We start from the raw sequence: 23760 nt of genomic DNA, 5'->3' as shown, positions 1-23760 counted from the left end.
TATTACTAAACACAATTTTCTTATTCAGCACAATGCGAAACGGCCATATTCTGCTGACGTCACATCCTTACAAGTGTTATCGCGCGTTGTAACAACGTAATACTAAGACAAGTCCGTCATAAGGGTGCAATTCGTTGCGATTTAACGTGTCTTCTTTCATGATTTCAAAAAGGAATGCAGTACTTAGAACCATACCATGAATTGGTGATAATCTACCTATTTGTATAAGCAAACACCAAACATCGATTTCAATTGGCAGATACTCATTTAAACATAGTTTTGTATTTTTTAACCTCAAATAATTCAGTTTCATTAGCATTACTAACGCTTTCAGCTTTTCTTTTTTATTGGCTTTTTTTCAGAATATGCTACCCAAAGAGCTCTAATTTAAACTTTTTGACTACAATGTGTGTTTCTTTTCACTGCTGCAAGCATAATTATTCACATTTCACTCGAAGTTATATTTGTTGATGTCGTACCCTATATTAAGTGAACGAGTCTTTTTTAAAAAAGATGCGGTTAAAATGAAAAACATAGCAAAATAAGATCAGAAAAAGTAAATCTGAGCTTGTGGCGTACAGTCTAGTTGATGGTTTGAACCAACGACAATTAAAATACTTCTAACGTTAGTACATTTCAGAAGTTGAGGTGAAGAACATTTTAACTCCTTTTTTTAATTCAATAACTAGTGTGGTTTATGTTTGGTGAATAAGCTATAGTGTTGAGCAAGATTTTCGATTTTGCTAAAAATCGGTGGAATTAAAACAACAGCACCACGTATTGTATTCAGCAACGCATTTATTCCTATGAGTAGTTCAATAATTTAAAGACAAAGCTAATACGTATTTTCCCACCATTAATCGAACGAAAAATTATTATTCAAATTATTACGGCTATATACGGCTTAGTGTATCGAAAGCATACCACTTTCGGATAAACCGAGAAAAAAACATGCACGGTTATGTGTAGTTTGTGACAAGAGATACAGAGAGGATGAATTTCATGTAAGCTATGTATACACACTATACGACTGCTTGCTATATATATATTTTGAAATGAAAATAAGAAATAATTTGAGCAATAACCAGTGAAAAAACGCTTTACTTTTTGTTGCTTTACATCTCCATGTTTTAATAACAAAATATCTAAATGGTAGAAATTAGCACCCTCCATATTGTTCTGTTTACATTAAATAATTTCAATGAAACCAGTAATATAATACTGTGTTTCTTTAGATTTCGTGTTTTACATGTTCGATTGTTTGTATGACGAAGGGCTATAATTCTCATCAAATTAACTTATTTTCTCGTGTCCAACATCCAACGCCTCGCTTGACCAAAAATATAGACCTAACAAGGTTGTTGTTTTTTCATGCAAGTTAAGTATGGTTTGTTATCCTAATTACCATTTTTTTCACTTTTGGCAGCTGAATTGTGGATCACTGAAATTATATTGTCATCTAGTGATGTTACAACTAATCCAGGTGTCGGCTCCTATTTTATAGAATCTCTGGGAGAGTCTTGTTCTGAGTTACCGCAACTGTTCGGTTGCAACATAACGTTTTGTTTATATGTTTTACAACGTTCAGGGTGTACAAGATAACGTAGTAATACTTTTCCCTGAACCGAATGGCTTCGAAGGTTTGCTAAAATAATTTTAACTTAGTCATGGCTTCATACTTCATGTGAAAAACTACAGACACAAGCTCAGTGGCCAACATTTTAAACATAAACCCCGTTTAATGGCACACGGTATTAAAACGCCAAATACTTTTAATAACGTTTATTTTTTCATGTGATGATGTCTCATTCAACGGTTATCACAAAATTAAGAGGCATGGCAAGCAAAGAAATGAACCTTGAATTTATTCTTAAAAGTGATAACGCCATATACATTGAGAAAGGCTAAAATATATTTCTTTTTGTTTAAAGCGAATTACTGAGAAAAATAGCTCTGTGAGGTACTATCATAATCTGATGTTTAAAAACAATATATTTTAAGCTAATGAAATGTTCCACATGAAAACATATAGACTTGTTTGAATTAAATTATCATTTAAATTTGAGAAAAATAATCGTAAAGCTTCCTTATATGATATATATAAACAAGCCTAACATACTATAAAAGTTCGGAAAGTATTTTAAAATAACATAATAAAAAAATAGATTCTTAGGATGAAATGTCGGCAGTTTGGTTATAGCACGAGCATATGTAAGAATCTATTTTCATTCAAGACACAAATCATTATATTGAAAAAGTTAAGGATTTATATTTAACAAAGTGTAATTTTGTAAGACATTAATTAAGAGAAGCGACTTATGGAGTATTATCTTTGAACTAATTTTCTTTGCCACACCGTCATTTAAGTTGATAAGTGTGTATTCAAGCAGTTTCAATTAAAAGTAAAGAAAAACAGTTTACGAGTAAGATTTAAAATTACTCTTAGCTGCCATTGGCATCGCAGACGTTACTATCCACAATATATATAGATCTCAAAAACGTAAAAAATGTTCATCGCAATGATATGATGATATAAATCCTGCCCGATTACATGGCATTTGTTTTATATCATTTAACAAAGGTGTGAATTCGCAACGTGATCGAATTTTAAACTATATAGAAAAAGCATCTTTCCAAAGGTCTGTAATGATTTATTGTTGTTTCTGTAAACGTTAAAGGGCATTTTATTTTTTCACAGCAGAACAGAGCATACACCACCTCCACAGTGTACCACCGTCCACCCCAAAGACCTCCACCGGTCCGCATATCGAGTTAAGAATGAAGGAAGACGATGAACAGTCAAGTTGCCCACTTCACTGCCCCCTCCTGTGGTAATGGACCTGTAAGTCGTACTTTCAGCTGCACTGATTTGTTCAGTGGTTTTTGACGTGCGAGTCGTACCATCAACTCCGGTCCTTCGTCCATGTCCTGGAGACGTCCCATTCAAAGTGACAACTCGGCTGGTTCTTCCAAGGACTGGGGATCTATGAAAAAAATATACAATGATATAACGATTTGTTAAGTTCATATTGAAGTCAGGTTGCAGTATTTTTCAACGTGTCATGTGCAAAATCTATTTATTGCACAAAGTATAAGAACATAATTATTTACGCTGAGAATACCGCATTATGAGATTTAATATTTTGTACGGTAATAATAAAAAAATAGGCACACCAGTTTTTTTACCACGAGGCCATAATGCATTAAAAACCAGTTGAACGTGCCACGTCATCAACAGCAATGCAATGTGTTCAAAATTAATTTCGTTTTGTGCTATATTTGATTTTCGTATATTATCAGATGCCACTTAAATCTTTGATACATGATTTACTGCGGTTCGTAGCTTTAATGTTGGTGCCAAAGAACCGGAGCCTCCGATGACTTCTTAAAACTAAACACTATTGGTTAAAATGTGATACGGGTGGTTCGGCGCGCTGCAAGCTGGACAATATTTTGCATGTATCCTTCAAAATTGTTGCAATATTGACGATTTATTTATAAACACGATTAGCTCATTACTGTAATTTATGTTCACTTCACAGTGTGCTCTGTAAATGAAAACCGGCGTAAAGAACTCGGCATACCGAATACTACACAATATGAACCAGCGGTATGAAAAGGAAGGCACATAATAGATGATTTGTAACATGTCTGAAATCGAAGTGCGTCACTACAATAAAGAATAAATCACGATCCTACATATTATCACCAACATCAAATTAAGGTTTAAGTAATAACAGACGATGCTTTCAAACGTCTTTTTGGTTCAGAAAATCTTTATCAACATGAGTCAAAATAAAGACCACATTAAATATTACCATAATTAAAGGAAATTATTACAAATCTCGTCTAAGTGATAAAAAAACAACACATCATCCCCACCATAATGAAAAAACAAAAACAGTTTCACTTACATATTAACTTATTATTATATTAGCTTTAAGTTATTAGGTTTTAAATGCACACTTTCATTACGCAATATAAAGACTGAATTGTAAAGGTAAATTATCATTTCAGACACGCATGCTTGAATGATATTTATTGTTTAAATTAATGTTAATTTTGAATACCTCATTTCAAAATTATTGTAGACAATATAAGCATTGGGTACTATCGTATATTGAATAACTTTCATTTCATTGATATATCTTTTTTTTAACCATATTTTAATTTTGTTTGGATATATGTTTTTCTTACAAATGTGCATATATACAAGGGAAATCGATATCGGTAAAGAACATGATTATAAATCCTGAAGGCCGATTTATATTTTCGCTATCCATTTTGCTGGCAATCGATAAGTTAAAATGTGTAGTTTTGTATTTTGCTGGCTTAATTATATGCAATAAAAGAGGCTGAAAGAGAGGTCGATGTGCCCCTCTATCTATTTTGACACACCTGATTTGTCGATGTGCCCCTCTATCATTTTTGACACACCTGATTTTTGATGACTTCGGACCATTTTTCACAAAATGCACCATTATAACCAGTAGCTAAAATTGCGTTGTATTGCTTCACCGGTGCTAGCGGGCGTTCAAAAGTGTACAACCGGTTACCGAGGTCAACTTTTGAATCTGAGTGTCAATCACACCGAGACTATTGCTATATATATATATATATATAATTTTATATATTAAACAGTCGTTCTACAAACTCTTTAGGTACACGTTAACAAACACCGAGACAAGTAGATTATTGAAATATCAGACATTAAAAATGGAAAATAAATAAATCAACTTTGTATACCTTGTTCTGAACATGAAGTTCCCAGCTGAGTCACTTCTTGTTCTTTTTTGAAACGCCCTCCAAGATTGCCCGCCATCCAAAGACATTTCCACAACATGATTTGGGAATCGTGTGTTGACTTCCAGAATATTATTAACAACCCTTGCAAAACAAACAACGTTGTCTTTATAATTTTTATGAACATATTGTACTGAACCTTGTAAAACCAAACACAGTGGTATTGCCATGTTTTTTTTCTAATTTTGAGCATTTTCTATTTTAATTACACATTCGAACATCTTGATTTCGAAAGTATTGGCAATAATTGTAGTGAAGAAACGCTTGTGTTTATACATATAGCGTGTTCACAATATATGAGAAATAAATAAATTTATAGCTTCTCGTGGTTAATCTCGAAACCTAAATAAGACAAAATTATAACTGAAGTGATAATTATGAAGTGCCATTTTCTGGCTGCAGCCTTATGCGAATAAAAAAACTGCTAAAACTCATAAAATAAATACTATTTACAGTCATCAAAAGTTGTATGACTTGTTTGAGTTATATATGTATTGCGAAGAAATTGTAAGCGCAGGCTATCTGTAATATTTATAAATGCCGGAACATATTAGAATGCAAATGTATCAAAGAGTTCCCCCTGAGAATTATTGTTAAAACAAACACATGGATGCTTTTGGGTCAAACAAAATGCCGCTCATGTACGAAGATGGATCCTATATGAATCTCAAAACTTATATTTATAAAGCGATAAAAAATATTTTAATACCTAATACCCGGTGGTTCTACAAGATAGAACACTCCTACTTTCTCTAGACGTGGCAGTTCTCTGTAGCCTAAAGCATCTGCAAATGCTTCCCAATCGTGCTGCTGTTCATCACGTCGGCTTTTGTCATCTTTATTTTGCTCCCAATCAGCGTGATGCCAGGCGCGCTCGGCAAGTGCGAGCATGCGCGGGAATGCCATATTATGTAAATGTTCCTCTGTCCTCATTGTTTCTGCCCATAACTTGGCCTGGAGACCTAGATAATGTATAGGATACATTTAGTTCACTTAATTGCAGGATAAATAGAACTGGCGCAAATTTCTCGAGGTCCCTAATAACATAATTAACCTAACACAATCGTTGTTTTGGTGTAATTTGTGTAATATCTACATTCTTAAGAGGTTTCGGAACTTAAAGAAATAATCTTTATGAATTTGGCTAAATAAAATAAGCTTGTTATGCTTAAAACTTTCTAGATATTTGTGCCTTAATCACGAAGTTCATCATTCTGCTGCACTGTTTATATACACGTTTATACCGATCTCTTAGAAAAATAATGAATAAATACGTCAAAATCTGAACTACGTTCTTTCTACTTCCTTGGTTGGAACACCAACTTATTTGAACGGTTAGTCACACCTTGTATGATGACTTTTGAACATAAACAGCTGCAAACGAATCAAAAGGTAACCAAATGTATTACCAACAATATTTTCCGTTTTTTGTGGCTGTGGGCAGGGCCTGTTGTGGCATATTGCGGTCAAATTAACAGGCACTCCCATCGGATCAACATCAGCATTTGCGTAAATATCATCCGGCATTAGATTAAAGACCTTTCTTGTGTCGGTAAATCTCGTTCCCCAGTATAACCCTCGATCCTCCGGATCTGGCTCTTGAGGAAAGTCCCAGTAAAGGTGTGTCACCAACTCTAAAATCACCTTGGAGAGAAATATGAAATGACGACTTAGCCTTTTGTTGTTCTAAGCACTAGAAGCACGGTGTCTTTGAATAAAACAACCCCGATAAGCAGATGGTGGCTTCATGGATATGATTACTTGCCATTGATAGTATCAGTCAATGACAACAATTATTGAACTGCTAAATGCACATGGCTGTGTACCTTTATTAAACAACATTTTCTAAGCCTTTCGTTCGCAGATTTGTCAACAGCCAATACCTTTATGGCGCATGGCGACGCTTTTGTTCATTTATTATGTAAAGTGACTTACAATACAGTCTTTACAGGCAATTTATTCGATGCAGCCATTTCCTTCCGAAAGACGTGATGATGTTTATGAAGCAATGTTGTAAACATAAAACATCAATGTCAGCGTACGGTCGATTTTAGTTTAAGGACAGCTAGACACTACTGACTTAAAACAAAAAGATAGACAGGATACGTTATTTCATGTATAGGTTATAGGTATGAATAATACGACATTGTTCATATGTTCATAAGCATCATTAAAATGGAGAGTCAGTCAAGTATCGCAAGAGAACAGTCAGGTAACGGGATCACTGCTAGAGTAATTGCATCTTGGTGATCTGATTATAGTGGAGTTTTTTTCTGCTGGAATTGTTCCTGTTATGTATGTTGTATTGAGACTTTATCCACCAGCCTTAACGTCCTCAAACAAAAGTGGATAGAAAAGGCCAAAAAACCTCATTTACATTTATTTATGACTGCACTATTTCACAGGGATAAGTGTAGTGGTTGTTCCCCAGCAGGAACTGTGGAGTGCTCCACCGGAGATATAAGAGTGACGGTTCCCGAGCGGGAACTGTTGTGTGCACCGGTGTTAAGGTAAAAGGATCGGTGTTACTGAGTTGGAAGTCAAGGAGAGCAGACGTGCACAATTCAACTGATTGATTACTTTTGTTCAATAATATCTTTAGAACTTCACGATATTAGGTGAGATACATTATAAAGCATGGCAGGTTACATGTGTTTTTGTGTGTTAAAGCTGCACTCTCACAGATTGAACATTTTGACAACTTTTTTTTATTTTTTTTGTCTTGGAACATGCCATTTGTTTGCGAAAATCCATAGAAACCAGTGATATAAGATTGCTGACAAAATATTTCGCAGAATTTCATATTTAAGTTAAAAAAATCATGTTATATGCATTTTTCTTAAACCGTTAGTAACGGTTTAAGCCATAAAACATTAATTTTCGAGCGCTCTGATCTTTTGTCAACAATCTTTTTTAATTGGTTTGCAGATATTTACGCAAACAATTCCTCTTTCCTAGACAAAAAATAAAAAAAAAGTTGTAAAACGGTAAATCTGTGAAAGTGCAGCTTTAAGGGCTTGAGCAAATTCTTCGAATGAAAATTTTGTTGAGTATTGTTGCAAAATTATTTACATCCAAAGTCAATTTTCCTGAGATATATAAATATTCTTTATATGAATATATGAATAATTATGTGCCAAAATGTCTGTAGACATTCCAATAAGCAAATAAATATGATAATATCATTTGCAAAAATAAATTTATTGAAAAGTAGTGCATCAATTTTCTTACTGGTTACGCAGTCACATTGAAATAGAAGCATTTCTGACACCTTTGTTTTGTTTATTTGGGCGTCTAAACCGATCTTTTTACTGTAGCACCTCTGATTTTTGACTGCAAATGCTTTGTGAACTAAATCAAACTTGAACGTTCCACTGATCAATTCTCAAGCAAACGTAAACATATACGATATGACATATAACGCTTGCCTAAGACTGAACATAAGCAAGATTAACTTATCAAATAGCTTGTGTTTGTATATATATATATATATATGATACTAAATTAAGTATAAAGAAAGAAATTCAAATTTTAAATAAGCTGCATAGTTCTTCATTGTCATGTCTGTAAATAAATTCTGAAATAATCCATACCTTATATCCCGCGTCAGCAAACTCGGATGGTTTCTTCGCTCCGTCCGTGTTCCACATATTCTTTCTTGAGTGTACATACACCCTGCGAACAAAACACATATCGAACCAACATACATCTTTTGTACAATATAGCCAATAGCATACACTCTGTTCATAATACATATAGAAAATTAGCATACACCTGAGATGAATAGACACATCGAATTGGCAAGCATCCTGATATAAATACACATAGGGAATGAGCTTAAGCTCGGTAATCGATACACAAAGCGTATGAGTATTCACCCCGTGAACACAATACCACATAAAGCGCCTGTGAGCACATTTCGAAAACGATATTATTAAGTTTCTATTATACGGTTTTATTTTACTCAATCAGGGAAACAACTCTGAATTTATTTACATGGTCCTTCTTGAGTCGGTTTCCTTGCTTATGAAGAAACTAATTATTGTGATCCATTTTCAGCGGACGTACGATAAGGGAGACAATAACGCCCGGCGTCATGAGTGAGAAGCGGACACCTGTACACCGATCACAAGAGCCAACTCATCACAAGGATATTCATGGATCTCATTGGATGGCTTAAGTGTCAAAGAGGATCACACAATCTTGCATAACACCCGAAAGTCGATACATATTCAAAAACATGGCAGAAAGTACTTTAATACCAAATGAATAAATTCTGAAAGGCGATTCCTTCGAAACAGGCCCTATGTTTGATTCCCGGCCAGGGTACATGTGATCGTCTATGTACAAAGTCTGGTCGACATATTTGTTTTATTTTTCCTGGTACTTCTGCTTGCCTTAATCATTGTATCATGACATCATGCCAATGAACTTGAATTCCCGATTGTACTCCTAATTTGTCTCGATTAAATGACTTATTGTTTTATTACACACGACTGTAAATGTACATTTTTATCTAACAGCACAGTATTATCAATCGCTTAGGTTTATTGCGCAATATGCCACACATATATTACCTGTAATGTTCTTTATATGAATATTAAGCATATAATAAAATGAGACGACTATTCTTACTCTTGTTTAATGGTTGTTAAGGGATTTGGCTTGCCGTTCGCATAAGCGCCGTCTTCTGATACCGCGAGCTTTACTCTGTATTTTGCGAGGATCTTTGCTACTCGCTCTATAAAAAGTTTATGGAGTTCTGCAGTGCTGAAACAAACATAAAATAAAGCAAAATAAAAAATCAGCTTAATGCTCTCCAATTCAGAGTAGTATTAAGGAAGGACATTTAATAAGAAAGCTTATTCTTCTGAATTCAGACTAGTATTTATGACAAATATTTAATCCAGGCATATAATAGACAAAGCTTATTAATGTTTGAAGGATTTGAAGTCTTAACACTGGTTTGTCACTTACTGTTTATCAATATCCTAATATAAAAGGTGTTGTTTGGAGCTCTTTATTAAATCATCTGGGGCAGATAAAGCACAAACACATTGCTCATTCTCAAATCAACCTCAGAATAAACAAATATAATCAGCATCCTTTATAAAAAAATGCTATACCTTAATTGTTTCATGAAAAGCATCATACTGTTTCATTTTTTACAACCATAATGGTATCATGAACAGTGACTATGTCGAGATCAGTTCAAAGACAATCGTGTACATTTTGTAAGCAGCAGTTTTCAAATCGCAAAATAAATGACATTTGAGCCTACTTTAATTAGAGATACGACGGATTTAGAGGAACGGACAATTGAATTGTTTCGTAACAAGTGTTTTAGTCTTGCCTGTATAATATCTAAATATATAAGCAAAAAACCCCCATCTTACAACAACGATATTAACTTCAAAAGGTTCTGAACTAGCAGCCCTTTGGGATTGTTGTGATACTGGCGACGTTCAATATCTTCAATGAAATAAAGCCTTACTAGTTACTACCTAAGATATTTCGTGTCCTCTGACTGTGCACAAGCTGGTGAATCTTTAAACACCTCTTCCGGTACTTTATCTCCACCAATGTGAAAAATGTTCAGGGGTTGTTTGCTAGCATTGTGGACTTCAACAAATGACCTGATGGTATGCTTGATAAATCTGAATATATAACAAGAATACAATTGAAACTACAGGAACAAGTCCAGTAGCCAATCAATTACCGAAGAGCTTGTTAAAGGGACTGTACACCAGATTGGCACCAAAAAGTCTTTTTTCTGTAACGAATCTCAGGACAATTATTTAATAAAATGTTTTACTCTTTGATATCATAATTGTAAAAAATATACCCAAAATGTAAAAAAAAATCGAGTTGGAGAGCGGGTTCGAACCGGTGTCGCCAAAATTTTAGTCCAGTTTTGTATCCACTGTGCTACGTAGGCAGTTTTCTTTTTGTTTTCGCTATTTCATAATTCGGAGTACAGTCCCTTTAAGAGGCACAGGGCTAAGCCATATCACGATACACATAACGTACAAAGCAGTACATAAACTCCACATATGTATCGAGATATCTTCCTTATAAAGGTTGGGGTAACCTCCTCGGAACATGTTTAGTATTCATACCACGGTTGTCTTCAATCGCAAAACAAAATTGTTAACACTTTGAAGTTAACATGGTGCACTGGTCATAGTCTGATATTATCATTGTTATTTTGAATATCATTTTATATCATTGAAACCATGGTGGCGATTCGTCATAGTTTTGAAAAGAAATATATGCTAATGTTTATTTGCAAATGTGTTAGAAACGACTTCTCTCTTTTACCGGAAAACATAAGTAAGAAAAATAGAATGGTACTGAGTAGAAACGCTTCAAAATCCTTGCAATAATGCTGTTTATTTACACTATAACAGGTGAAAGTTAAAAAGTGTGAGTAAATCGCTTGAAGTAAATGCACTGCATTATATAAATCGGAAAATATAACTCAATGTGACTATGTTGGTATTTAATCCGGGTTATGTCCATACATTTGCATTCGCCTAATCTGTTCTGTACACTTGACGTTGTCAGTGCATACCCCGCAATGCTTATTGTATGTGGAGCTCTGAATGGACTGCTTTTCTTTTAAACAAACAAATTTTATCGATAACCCTTCCTGTAAATTCTCATCTGCAGAAGATTTTATAATTTTTAATAGTTATCAAGTCCATTACACAGATATAGTGTCATTGGAATATAAAAGTGAACTCAATAAAGTGAAGTTAAAGGAATACAGATGGCTTTAGGCTGGCCTATATAACGTTGAGCTGTTGATCTGTTTTTATAAAATCAAAATGTACATTTATTTGCATTGTTTTGGCATATCCTCTTTTCCCTGAGGGGTGTTGTCTCGGTTATTTAGATTTAAGTTCTTTGCTGACGGTTTTGAAAATGGACGGGATTGAAAATGTTTTACTGCTTTCGAAAACATTCAGTGCTTTTATGTTATATGATGATTCCAATACAGAAACAAACTCAGTAGCCAAAAGTTGATACAAAAAAACAACATTTGTTTTGGTCGAAATGAAAACAAATTTACTATAGCTATATAGCTAAATGAAAACAGGATATAATGATTTTGTTTTCTGGTTATGTAACATATTAATTCAAACCGTTAATGTACTACAAATATGTGTAAAATATAAAACAAATCAAATTATTTTGCACACATGTTCTTTGTTATAAGGCCTAATTCTTGCTGCGTGAAGTATAAACATTATTTCAGGCGCTATAAATGAATATCTTTCCAGTCAAAGTGAACAGTAAATTTGATTTCAGGAATCAAATCAAACATGCTGGTTAACAGTATTCAAGTATTAATTATTATAATAAAAACATACCGATATGTAGAGTTCAGACACGGATTCATACAGTTGTTCTTCCACATCTGTACACTGTAGATACTCGCATTATAAACACCATCAGTGAGACTAAAATCTCTCGAGGTACCACGACCATGCTCATTTCTTTGTTCGTTCAATTTGGATTTCCAAGACATTGCTCTTACAGCTGCTGCCGAATGACAAGGTATGTCAATCTCAGGTATAACTTCTATGTGCCTTTTCGATGCGTAGTTCAGTATATCTCTATGTAATAGTAGTACAAATGTCATGTCATAACATTATATGTATTGTTAACTGGCAATAGACCACTTGTCAATTATTTATTTGTTGACCTTAATGTTAATGTTTTTCGTACTTCGATCGTTTTATTTTTCAAAAACATTCATACATTACCGTTAATAATTATCATTGAAAAAATACCTATAGTCGCGTTCTGTGTAAAAGCCAGATCCGGATGTATCTGTATCTGGTCCTGACCCTAGTTGTGGAATAAGGCATTCATCTTCGTATTCCGTGTGACATCGTTTCGTAACCATCTGTAAATGGAAAACGTTTTACCTTTAATTACTGTAGCATTACACTAGATGTCCTTAGGTTTTGGCAACTTTGCTTTTTTATTTGTACTGGTACATGCTCATTGCAATGTTATGTCTATGGAATCGGGTATACAAACAAAGAAAGAATATATCTTGAGGACTGTGCTATAATGGTGGAAAATGACTATGTATAGCTAAACGAATACAATAAATCATCAGCCATTAGTTATCAATACAAATCATACTACCGCGGTCAATGGCAACTCTAAATCAATGGGCCAACACAGTAAAGAAGCATCCAGTATCGTCAAAGATGTTGAAGACGAGCCGAAATCCTTTGCATGGCTACTTGTTTGTCCATAAGCAGAGAGATGATTGTGGTGTTTGTTGCATTTCTGTTTTACATTTCGACGTTTAATTTGAAAATGAAGCATAGGTAAAGGGCAACCCTTAAGTGTTGTTTTTTTGAGGATGCAGCAATAGATCCCTTATTGAAACACAGTTATTGAAACAAAAAGTACTTAATGTTTACCCAAATATATCTACAAGACCAAAACGCTGTCTAATGTAAAAAAAAATATCATCGACAAAGGAGAGGCAGCAACCATTTGGCTGTCCTGCATGAAAATTGTCCTCATAAGTTTTGTTACTGATCCACACACTATGTGCGTTGCAACATATCCTTCTTGTGAACGATATGACAATATCTAGGACATGTTCTACTTGAAAATTGGCATTTTCTTCATTTTCGGTTGTACAGCTGTCGTAAACAATTGGTCTATGTATCTTAGTAAGGAAATAGAGTTAGAATTGCATACGGATTTTCAAAGTGTGTATTATTATCAGAAAGACATGTAATCAGCATATAAAACAATCCAATTATAAATTGAGTAAATAAGCCTAATTGGTAAGGAATGATATACTTATAGATAAAACACTCTTCATATATATTACTTAATTAAACGGGATAACTTTCTACCAGTTATTGCATAGATGTTACTCAAATTAGCTGAGAATAGTCTTACATAAATGCGTTCTAAAATAGATTTACTTTTTTTCCTTTGTTTTCATTGCATGACAATAACAAGTGCACGGGATGGGTATTCGTTCAACTGATAATATAATCATTTTCCTTACATTACCTGACTAACCTTAGTATCAAACTCATATTTAGGCCGATCATTGTGTCTCAATTAAGATGTATTTCACTACTAGGATATTGTTTTAATTTTGTATTACCTCGCATAGTATATGTATTAGACATATAATAGCAAAAGCAAAACATGGATTCTAGCATTTTTTGAACATCGGCCATGGAACTAATTTCCATTTTTAACACAAAAATTATTCTTTCAAAAGTAATTGTAATCCAAACATTCCATTAAAAACGTCTTTCATTTAGGAAGTCATATGTGAATAAATGCAGTTATAGTAGTCTTCCACTGTAAACTTCTCTTAGAAATAACTATGACGAAATTCAACTTAAAACAATTAAGAAGTCTTCTCAGTAACCCATTGTTCACTTCTTTCAGCAAACAAATTCCTTGTGAATGATTGTACATTTTAGGCATAGCCATATACACTTCTTAGAGCAAGGGAATCCTATTAAAGAGAAAGTAGTTGTAGTCGTACGAATGTACAATACTTTCAGCAAATGTTTCCTTTGTAAAGGAAAGCTTTTTGAAGCGGACTCGGTCTTAAAATGTAAATATACCCTTAAAATTTCAAATGTATCTAATCCTCTTAAAAAGAGAACCCGTTCAGGTAGCAACTTACGTCTGGTAAAAATCGATCTCGAATTTTAATCCGCCAACCCTCATCATCAGAAAGGTGAAGCTGTAACTTGTTCAGTTTGTACCATGACATTACATCCATCAATTTCATAATCCATTCCTTTGGTTTGAAGTTACGTGCAACGTCGATCATTACCGCACGATGACTAAACCTGGATACGTTAAAGTGTAAACAGTTGTCTGGAAAGCGCAGTGGTAAGCGATCTCGCTTCTTACCAAGGCGACCCGGGTTCGATTCCCGGCTTAGGCGCATGTGAGTTTCGTAAGTGGTCACCAAGCCGGACAAGTGGGTTTTCCCCGGATACTCCGGTTTCCCCCACAATTTAAGACCCTACTCTCGCGCAACATCGTGCCAACGAGAGTGACTTAGTATAAGCTATCATAGCTTCCTTCACAATAGTTGTTAAATATATAATGGTTAAAGTAAAGTGTAGTCATTTATCCTAGAAACGAGACCCTTCGAAAACATAAACACATACAAAGTGTACAAAGTATAACAAAAGTAGCATCCTTCATATTCCTTTAACCATACATCTGACCGTTAGCTCTATGGGGTAAAACATTACTCTGGTTTCAGTTTTCTATTGCCCAAATGTACATCCATACAAACAATTAAGATATGTACATATCGTAGAATACAAAATATCATACCTAAACATATCAATGTCAACAATTTCAAATAATCCAGCTATTTGTTTGTTTGTCAAACCGATTATAATTTTTAACTTAACTTTCTGAAGAATGTGTAAAAAATGGAAGAGATAGTACTATGTAACAGTTTAACTAAAATAATAAGTTTTTTTTATTGTTTCCTTGGTCTATTAAATGCTTGTAGGATGTTTTACTGAATTTTGTATTTTTCTATAGTATATCATTTGAGTTAGCTGGTATGCCACAAATATTTACCGGGGTTTAGAACGCATATTCTTGATAAGTCGTTAAAGTCATAAAAACGATTTCTTATCCGATATTCTTATCCGTACTGTACTGAAATTTAGTCTTCGTGGCGAAATTATGTTATTCTGCAATATTTATTTTATTAAACAAATATTCATTTAAGCTATATTGAAGCGTCCATATCACTAAAAGTGTTAACATTACCTTGGTCGATCTTCTATATACATATTTAAAATCCTTCCTCCATTTGCTTCTATAAGCGACACCAAAGAGACTACTCCATAAAATGCACCGGGATTGTCTTGTGCAGTTATCACGATTGATTCCGTATGTACGTCGACCAATAACTGATAAGCCTCTCTTCCACCAATATTGCCATGCGTTTTTTCAAACCTTATTGTCTTTCGAAAACTTTTAGGATTAGCAACACGGTTAATATGCAACGATTCTACAAACAAAACACGAAACAAATACATGCAGTGGTTAGCCACATATAACACAAACTTAATACACAAATTCATCTAAAATCAAACTGGTCACGGAAAAAATCATGGTGTCAAAAGCGAGGAAACTGTCGGTCGTATACTACCATTAAATATTTTTTTTTTACTTTCGACAAAAGGCCAAGATATTTCAAGGAATGTTTTAAGTTATCAATAAGACTATTTTACTAAATATGGATTTACTACTTCACTATCAGTGTCCTTCTTCGATAAACAGGAATCCGTTTGTTTATCATTTTATCATGCCAAATAGTAAAAAAGTATCCTGCAAGGTAAATTATCCTAAATCATATTATTTTGCAAAACCTTTTCTGTTCGTACCTGCAATAAATTTGACTTCCTTCGAAAACAAGCGATTTCTAACTATCTTCCATTCGATATCATCAAATGCCATTGATATGTTCCCTGATAATACTTTCTTTGGAGTTGGTATAAGTTTGTTCGGGTTATTCGATGATGAACCTCTTTGCAATAGTGTGAACCGTTCTAGTGGAGTATATGGATTATATCTATCCTGCTTTGACCGCTTCCATTTCATAGATGTGTCAAACTTCCCAACGTAACTCAAGCTTTCACCGACAGTACTTTTTAATACTTTGGCCTTCATCCCCTCTGCGGACACGTACCAGTTCGGCATGTTGTCGGTCCTACTAACCATCCAGTACTTTTGCTAAAATAATTTTTACAAAAGTCAATGACAATTGATTAAACCATATGGTTTGTGATCATTTGAAAATGAAAAAAAAACACCATTTATCCAACATTCAACTATTTTGCTAAGAGCAATATCGGTTCTTCTTTCCGTCCAGTTTTAATCCAGTAATTACGGAGTATAATTAGTGTACACTGACTATAAATAATTAATTTGTAGAACGTGTGTCAAACATTAGGGAACCCAACCCCACATATATAAGCTCTGATCGTTCTATAACCTTTAACCTTAGGTTTGGATGCTGGGGCTCCAATATAAAATAGTTTGGTATCGTTTGAATGTCACATGGAATTGGTGCCAAACATACATTGTAATACATTTCAGTTTATCCGCATGTGTATATATATTTGCATGTTTATTCCTTCGTTAGTCACACTATGTTTGCAGTAAAAAAAATAATAGCTTCAAATTCCGTAAACAAATTATCCAAAAATAATTGTGAAAACACCGAGTGAAACATTTATTTTATATCGTTCGTATACCCCTTTGAACATTCGCTAGTGGAGTGATCCCGCAGATTAAATTGTCAAAAGTTTGAGAAACAAAACGTTCTATTTCATAAACGATGCCAGGAACCGATACATTATTAAAGATAGAAAACATAGTGAGCGCCGTCAAGTCTGTAAAGTACTCGACGAATAGTTTACTATTATAACCTCCTTACCCCAAACCGGATTCTCTGGCCATTCAGCCGAGATGATAATAGGAATTATAGGGAATTCCCCGAAAGAATTTAACCCTAAAGTGAACCCGTTGTTGTACCATTCACTACACTTTCGATATCAATTAAGATATATGTATCTACATTGAAGTAAACTGGCATTCGATGTAAAACATTAATTACAAAATACTTATATTGCCTTGCACGGTCATGAAATATATCATAAATATTTCTTCAAATCAGCATATACAAATCTTTCAAGTGATATTAATATCTTACAGAAGTATTAGACATCAACTGTTAACATATTATTTCATGAATCTGCAAGAAGAGCCCGCTATATTAATAGAATGGTTTTGATACCTTATAGTGACATGTAAGCGTTTGTCTATTGTTCGCTGGAATTGCTTGAAAAGAGCCGCTGGTAGGTTCGAAATAGAACAATCCACCATCCACGTGACCTACAGTCAGACCGCATTTTAATCGTTCTCCGATTTTCACGCCGTATACACTGAAATATAACAGATAAAGCTAAAATTGTGTACAGAGGGAACACGTTAGTTTCAGTTAAGACGCTTGTATATTTTACCGAGTACGAACGAGTATACAACCACGACAGATATACTAAATCTTGGTGATGACAAAGTGAAATATATTGCACTTTTACACTGAAATAAACTTTTTGCCTTTTATCCATGATTGGAATTCAGCCAATGAATGTCATAATTATATTTTGCTGAATATAACACTAAAATCATTACGTATATAAGTTTGTCTTAAATCAACAACAGGAAGCGCAAAACACAATCAAGTTATGAACCAGTTAAATACAGTATACTTAGAAAGAAAATAAAAATACATAAAAATAAAAATATCAGGTACCAGGTTAATCAATCGTGTAAAGTTTCGAGACATGTATTTACTGATACTGTGACATCTCAAATGAATTACATTACTTAGGGCGATGTGAAAAGCAAAACCTGTAAAAGTAAATCCTCCAATTTCCAGCTTCTATATCCTGACTGCCTGTATTCGCCAAAACCAATTCCATGAGAACAAACTCATCGGCATCTTTTTCAAGATTGTCCACAACTGCAATTTTAACTTGGAGATTTTCAGCTATGTAGTCGACTATCTGCTGACTGGAAAACCGAGTATTCTCTACAATAAACAGAAACTATGGAAGATATACTCCTCCATCATTTACATTCCTTGTAGATACTTTTATTTCAATTAACGTGTGTTTAAGATACGATAAATGTTATACTTTGTACATCTTCTAGCACGGGCCCTACTGGTAATTCTTTTTAAATGATCATTGAAATGGGTCTAATGATCCGGAAAAAAACAGACAGTTACTAACTGCACTATAATAACTGCACTATGAACGAATAGCATAAAGAGTTTCGTCGAACCATTTTGTCCCGTTGGTTTATATTTATTTATGTAAGGTAAATTGACTGAAAGCTGTAACCTTATATGAATCAATACTATGCCGTTTCCTATGTAGGAGCTATTACTGGGGCCATATTAAATAAGCATCCTAGTATCATTTTTCAACTTACTTTCTGATTTAAATTTAAAAAAGGTAAAATGTTTGTAGACTAAAAATATGAAAATAAGGTAAAACATGGTCTAAACAATATATGCATATGCATAAATCTGATGTAATAAAACTAATCGATGTCAAAAAGTACGAAATTCACTAAGTGCTAATTGAATACCGCCCAAGGTGTCCTTTTCAAGAGTTCTATATTACGCGGGCTCGACTCAACGACATTTTGGGTGAGTGACAGTAATTCTTACTACAAAACAACCATTAGGCGGTTCCTCGGTTCATACACCTGAAATTTTTCTATTTTGCTTATTACCTTCCGGAAGTAAACCCTAGAGTTTGTCCTTGTTTACACTTAATGGTTTCTCCTATAGTTTTAATCTGCTCTGTATGTATGTAAAATTATTACATATATATTTTAATCTGGAGGTCAGACTTATACTCGGCTTCGTAGACTTTTTAAGATTCGGATATCCAACTATGCAGAAATCAACCTAAGTAGCAAAAAACCACCTTAATCAATATTGAAAATTTATTCGTTATATCCTTATAAACTTCTTCAAAACGGAAATTGAAACGAAAGGTTTTATTTCATTTAAACAGGTTCTGCTTTCTCCCAAATATTATTGACCTTTGCGAAGAATTACAGATCGGCTGTATCGAATCCTGTTGGCATTTCTGAAACATAAACAAATAATACATTGAAAACATAACGTGTTCACATCAGTGAATAGTTTTGAATTGGATAACATTGAAGTTGTGAAAACTTTAAAATATATACAAAATTATGGATAGAACCATATCAAAATCGTTTATATAGTGCCATGAACGAATGAAACATTCAGAATATAACGTGTCATCATCAGTAAATATGAGTATTGAACATGAAAGTTATACAACAAAGTCAACTTTAAAAAACTCTGACTACAAACTTATGTATATAACCTGTATAACTTATAACTTATGTATAGTGCCATACACTGTGAAACGCTAACGAATAAAAAAGGACTGAATATAGTTTACGCCACTAACCGGTCATTGCATAAAATAGTAAAGTACTTACCTAAAAGTGGACCGCAATAGCAATGTAGTCCAATTAGTGGCGCCTTCTGGAAGCAAAACACCCTTATTTGCGTTGTTTATGACATCTTCGCCAACTGCAGCCCAGCTTAGTCCTTTATTGATACTTATCTCAATTCCAAAACCGGGATAGGTCGTAGATACTTGAAGGTGCCCATTGTCCAACCTCCTTGTGTATGAAACAGAATGGGCCAAGTCGTTTAATGGGCATTAACCTGACATGTATACTCTCAGTGGTATAATAACGATCTTAATATATGAACGTTTCTGTTCTGGGATATGCACTAAAATAATCATTGCATTTTAATACTCTTTATTTTTAGTGCAACACTGTAAATGATACCCTTGCAGGTGTTTAATCGCTTTTCTATTTAAAGAATGACAAAAATGTCAACAGTAATCAAAACTTAAAAGTGCTAACTTAGCACCCGGAGGAGGAATACGAAATTGAATTCCTATGTCATCCAAGCGCTTGAACTCTCTGGTCCCAACCGCCTTAGCGAAAAAGCTCCATTCTTTCTCAAACGCTTGTTGGTCGTTTGGGTGATTTTCGAAATCAGCCTTATGCCAGGCACGCTCGGCAATAGCAAGTAACCTTGGATACGTCATATACTCCATATCCTCACGCCTTCTCAGAGTCTCTGACCACAAGGACCCCTGGATACCTGATGAAAAAGAAAATTGCATGTTAAGGAGATGTCACGTTCATGCAAAAGTAAAAACGCTAATTGTATGAACTTGTATTGTTAAATATACGAGTGTTGACAGCCGATTGCCGTGCACTCAGCAGTTGATGAGTAAATATATTCAGACTTCACTTCTATGGACTACATGATCGCTATTAATGCTGTAATACATTCTTGATTTATACAGCGGAACAATATCGAAAGCATATAGAATATTTCTATTTTACTGTTAGCTTATCGTCCATGAGTTGCCTATGATTCAAACATGAACGTACTTATAAACATTTCTGGTAAATGGTAATTATGCCAAGAAATAATACATTTTAATGAAGTTTACAGAAGTATGAAGCATAATGATAACATACTAGTCTTGAACAATATCCTGTGTTTACATGTAGGTTATTATAACATGATTGTAATTAATTAATTTTAATATCATGGAACATTATTCTAAACATGTTTTTACATATGATTTGTTACGATGAACAATCGTATTCTCTGTAAACTATATATATATAAGTATATATGTATGTTTATAACATCGTGCATGGCTATAGATTTGATTATCCACTCGAAGTATAGCATAACTTAACTTAAAAAAATACTGATGCATACAAAACATAGAGGTAAATTATCGAGTGGTTTTCAAAACATTTGTGAAATAAACAAGAAAGAGTTCGTACTATTTATATTCTATATTATTTCTTCTTACCTATAACATTGTGCGGTTTCTTCAAGGGTGGGCAAATAGTAACATCTTTACAAACGCCAGCCTCTGTTAAACGGTTTCCACTTAGGTCCTCAAATATATTATCATACAAAGTGTCGGGTTTGAATTTGAACATTTTCTTGGTGTCAGTAAACCTGGTTGCCCAATAAAGGCCTCGCTCCTCGGGGTCTGGCTCCTGTGGCTGATCTAGATATAGGTCCGTTGCTTGGGAGAGAATAACCTAAAAAGAATATCCAAGCAATTCTGAAATGTTCCCATTTAATATATTACTTATCGTTATAATTATAGACATTTACCTTACAGGCTAAGGAAAGTGGTAATAAATATAACGATAGAGGCTAAATAACAGAAAGGAAAAAGCAATTTATGTACGTATTTACCTTGTACCCTGCATTCGCGTAGATATAGGGGTAATTCTTCCCTCCCCATTCCCAGACATTATTCCAAGGAAAAATAAAGGCATCAACATTGGAAATGGTACTGACTGGAAGAAGTTCAGACATGGAATTCCCCTTCAAAAAGCTGTCCTCTCTGCCGCCTAAAGCTAATCCTTTTGATGCAACAATACCGGCGACTTTCATAGTAAAGTAATTCATTAAACCTGGAAAGACAATGGGTATTTATGAAGAAAAAAACACATTTATTTGCACATTTGATAAATTATCAACAGGTTATTGTTAGGTCAGTTTGCACACTTACACTATCTGATTGAAAAATAACAAATATAGGAAAAATATTGACCAAATAATTAACCGCTTTCATACCATTAATTATATTCTATGTATATGTATTATGGATTATATCACTATAACAGGTTTTCTTTTTTCCAAAGTTTAACGAATAGTTATGCATGAAATAATAAGGTTAAGAGAAATAAAAAAAGGTCTGTTAGAAAATAAATGTGTAACTCCGATCAAAGTTTGCCTAGTGAAATTAATATCATGTACGGTGTCGATCATTCAAACAAAAAACAGAGGGTGTTGTATGCATGTACATAATGCATAAATTTAGAATTTGGAATGGAATAAAAACCCTAACAGTAATTCCAAAGTACAAATTCATCATTTCATATAGCGCGAGCGTTTTGCAACATTAAATGCGGTAGTTTGTGTTGACACGATTATGACAATATACTAACAAAATAATTCTCAAGTTTTATTTCACGAATTTTCATTTAAGTTTTCTTTAAATTGTTATTAATTATTTGTATTTGAAATCGAGTGAACTAAATAAATGTTATTATTTTGATATTCAAGGTAATAGATCATAATGAACATTTCCGGAAACCGCACTTTTCAGACAAAAGCTTTCTTTGAAGAAAAGCTGTCAAAGGACCGTGTCAAAATCCCCTGATTGGGCATTGCGCAACGGATAGCCAATAGCGTAAGACATACGTATAAACCGCTTGACTTAACTCCCATATAAATAGCTTATAGAAGAGAGATAAAAGTAAACGTGCGCCACATATTTCCTTGGTCATAGGCTTTAGTTATGTCTCTGCTAGTTAATGAACAGTTTTACTGAACCACGTTGACCTTGTTGAATGACTCTCTTCTTAGAAATGAGAGCACCGCTTTAATGAATAGCACACATTTGCATCGTGCACCACAATTTTAAATCCCATAAATAGTTGTAAAAATGGTTGAGTATTTTTATGCTAACCGAAAGTAGCAAAAATACCTTCAAATAATTCATTGATTTTAGAGATGAGAGTACACATTTGATGCACGGATCACAGTCCGACGTAACTCAAAACGTATTCAAATACTGGCATGGATGCGAGGTTATGGCCATATAAACTAGTTTAAACACCCTAAGACGCATGATCCAGTATACGTGAGTTTAACTTATACTTACAAGGCAGTAATCTTATTATTTGTTTTGTGTGCGTATGTATGTAAATGGTGTTTGTACGTTCGTGTTTTCATCCAGGTTTCGTTTGAGCCCTTCCCTTGTGCCTCTTTTACAGGGTGTATTGCATTTTGACTTCTGGGCTTACTCTTTTTTTAAGTTTGAAATCCTATATAAAAAGACACTGATGAAATAGCAAATTACTTCCTTAAAATCCGTATCAGGCTCCATTGACCACCAAATAAGAACTTGAACATTTAAACGAGAGTCTAAATGTTATGCGCGAAAAACCGTACTAGACTGTTCTACATTCTGTTTCTACATTCTGTTTTTTTGTTTGATTGAAATCAAATCAAGTAAGACAATGTCAAAGCTCATAAATAAATCATAACTATGAAGTCCCTGTATAGTTCTATTTGAATCAAATGGTGCCTTTGAATTTTGACATATGAAGAGAAATATTTAATACTATGCATGACACACCGTTGCATGCAGCTGTACACTTTGATGCAATTTGATTTAAATATGATTAAATGTGACCAGGTTACGACTGATGTAAACGCAAAGATAAAAA

The 23760-nt window shown here is 33.9% G+C and overlaps 1 protein-coding gene across 1 annotated transcript in view; it reads right to left on the bottom strand.

Moving 5' to 3' along the window:
- Nucleotides 1-1767: 1767 nt before the first annotated feature.
- LOC128202768 (uncharacterized) overlaps nt 1768-23760 on the bottom strand; it is a 33559-nt gene continuing 11566 nt past the window's right edge. Inside the window, exons 10-28 of the mRNA XM_052903904.1 lie at nt 21716-21936; nt 21318-21555; nt 20341-20584; nt 19903-20088; nt 19471-19517; nt 18265-18445; nt 17648-17795; nt 16233-16581; nt 15613-15856; nt 14495-14663; nt 12603-12718; nt 12180-12425; nt 10308-10460; nt 9439-9573; nt 8397-8478; nt 6213-6447; nt 5513-5765; nt 4747-4887; nt 1768-2984 (exon numbers count right to left, since the gene is read on the bottom strand). Of these exons, the coding sequence (XP_052759864.1) occupies nt 2693-2984; nt 4747-4887; nt 5513-5765; nt 6213-6447; nt 8397-8478; nt 9439-9573; nt 10308-10460; nt 12180-12425; nt 12603-12718; nt 14495-14663; nt 15613-15856; nt 16233-16581; nt 17648-17795; nt 18265-18445; nt 19471-19517; nt 19903-20088; nt 20341-20584; nt 21318-21555; nt 21716-21936 (3680 nt within the window). The 3' untranslated portion in view covers nt 1768-2692. The remainder of the gene's footprint in view (nt 2985-4746; nt 4888-5512; nt 5766-6212; nt 6448-8396; nt 8479-9438; nt 9574-10307; nt 10461-12179; nt 12426-12602; nt 12719-14494; nt 14664-15612; nt 15857-16232; nt 16582-17647; nt 17796-18264; nt 18446-19470; nt 19518-19902; nt 20089-20340; nt 20585-21317; nt 21556-21715; nt 21937-23760) is intronic.

Source organism: Mya arenaria, chromosome 9, assembly GCF_026914265.1.
Source record: "Mya arenaria isolate MELC-2E11 chromosome 9, ASM2691426v1".
Lineage (NCBI taxonomy): Eukaryota > Metazoa > Mollusca > Bivalvia > Myida > Myidae > Mya > Mya arenaria.
This window is presented reverse-complemented; position numbering and strand designations above follow the sequence as displayed.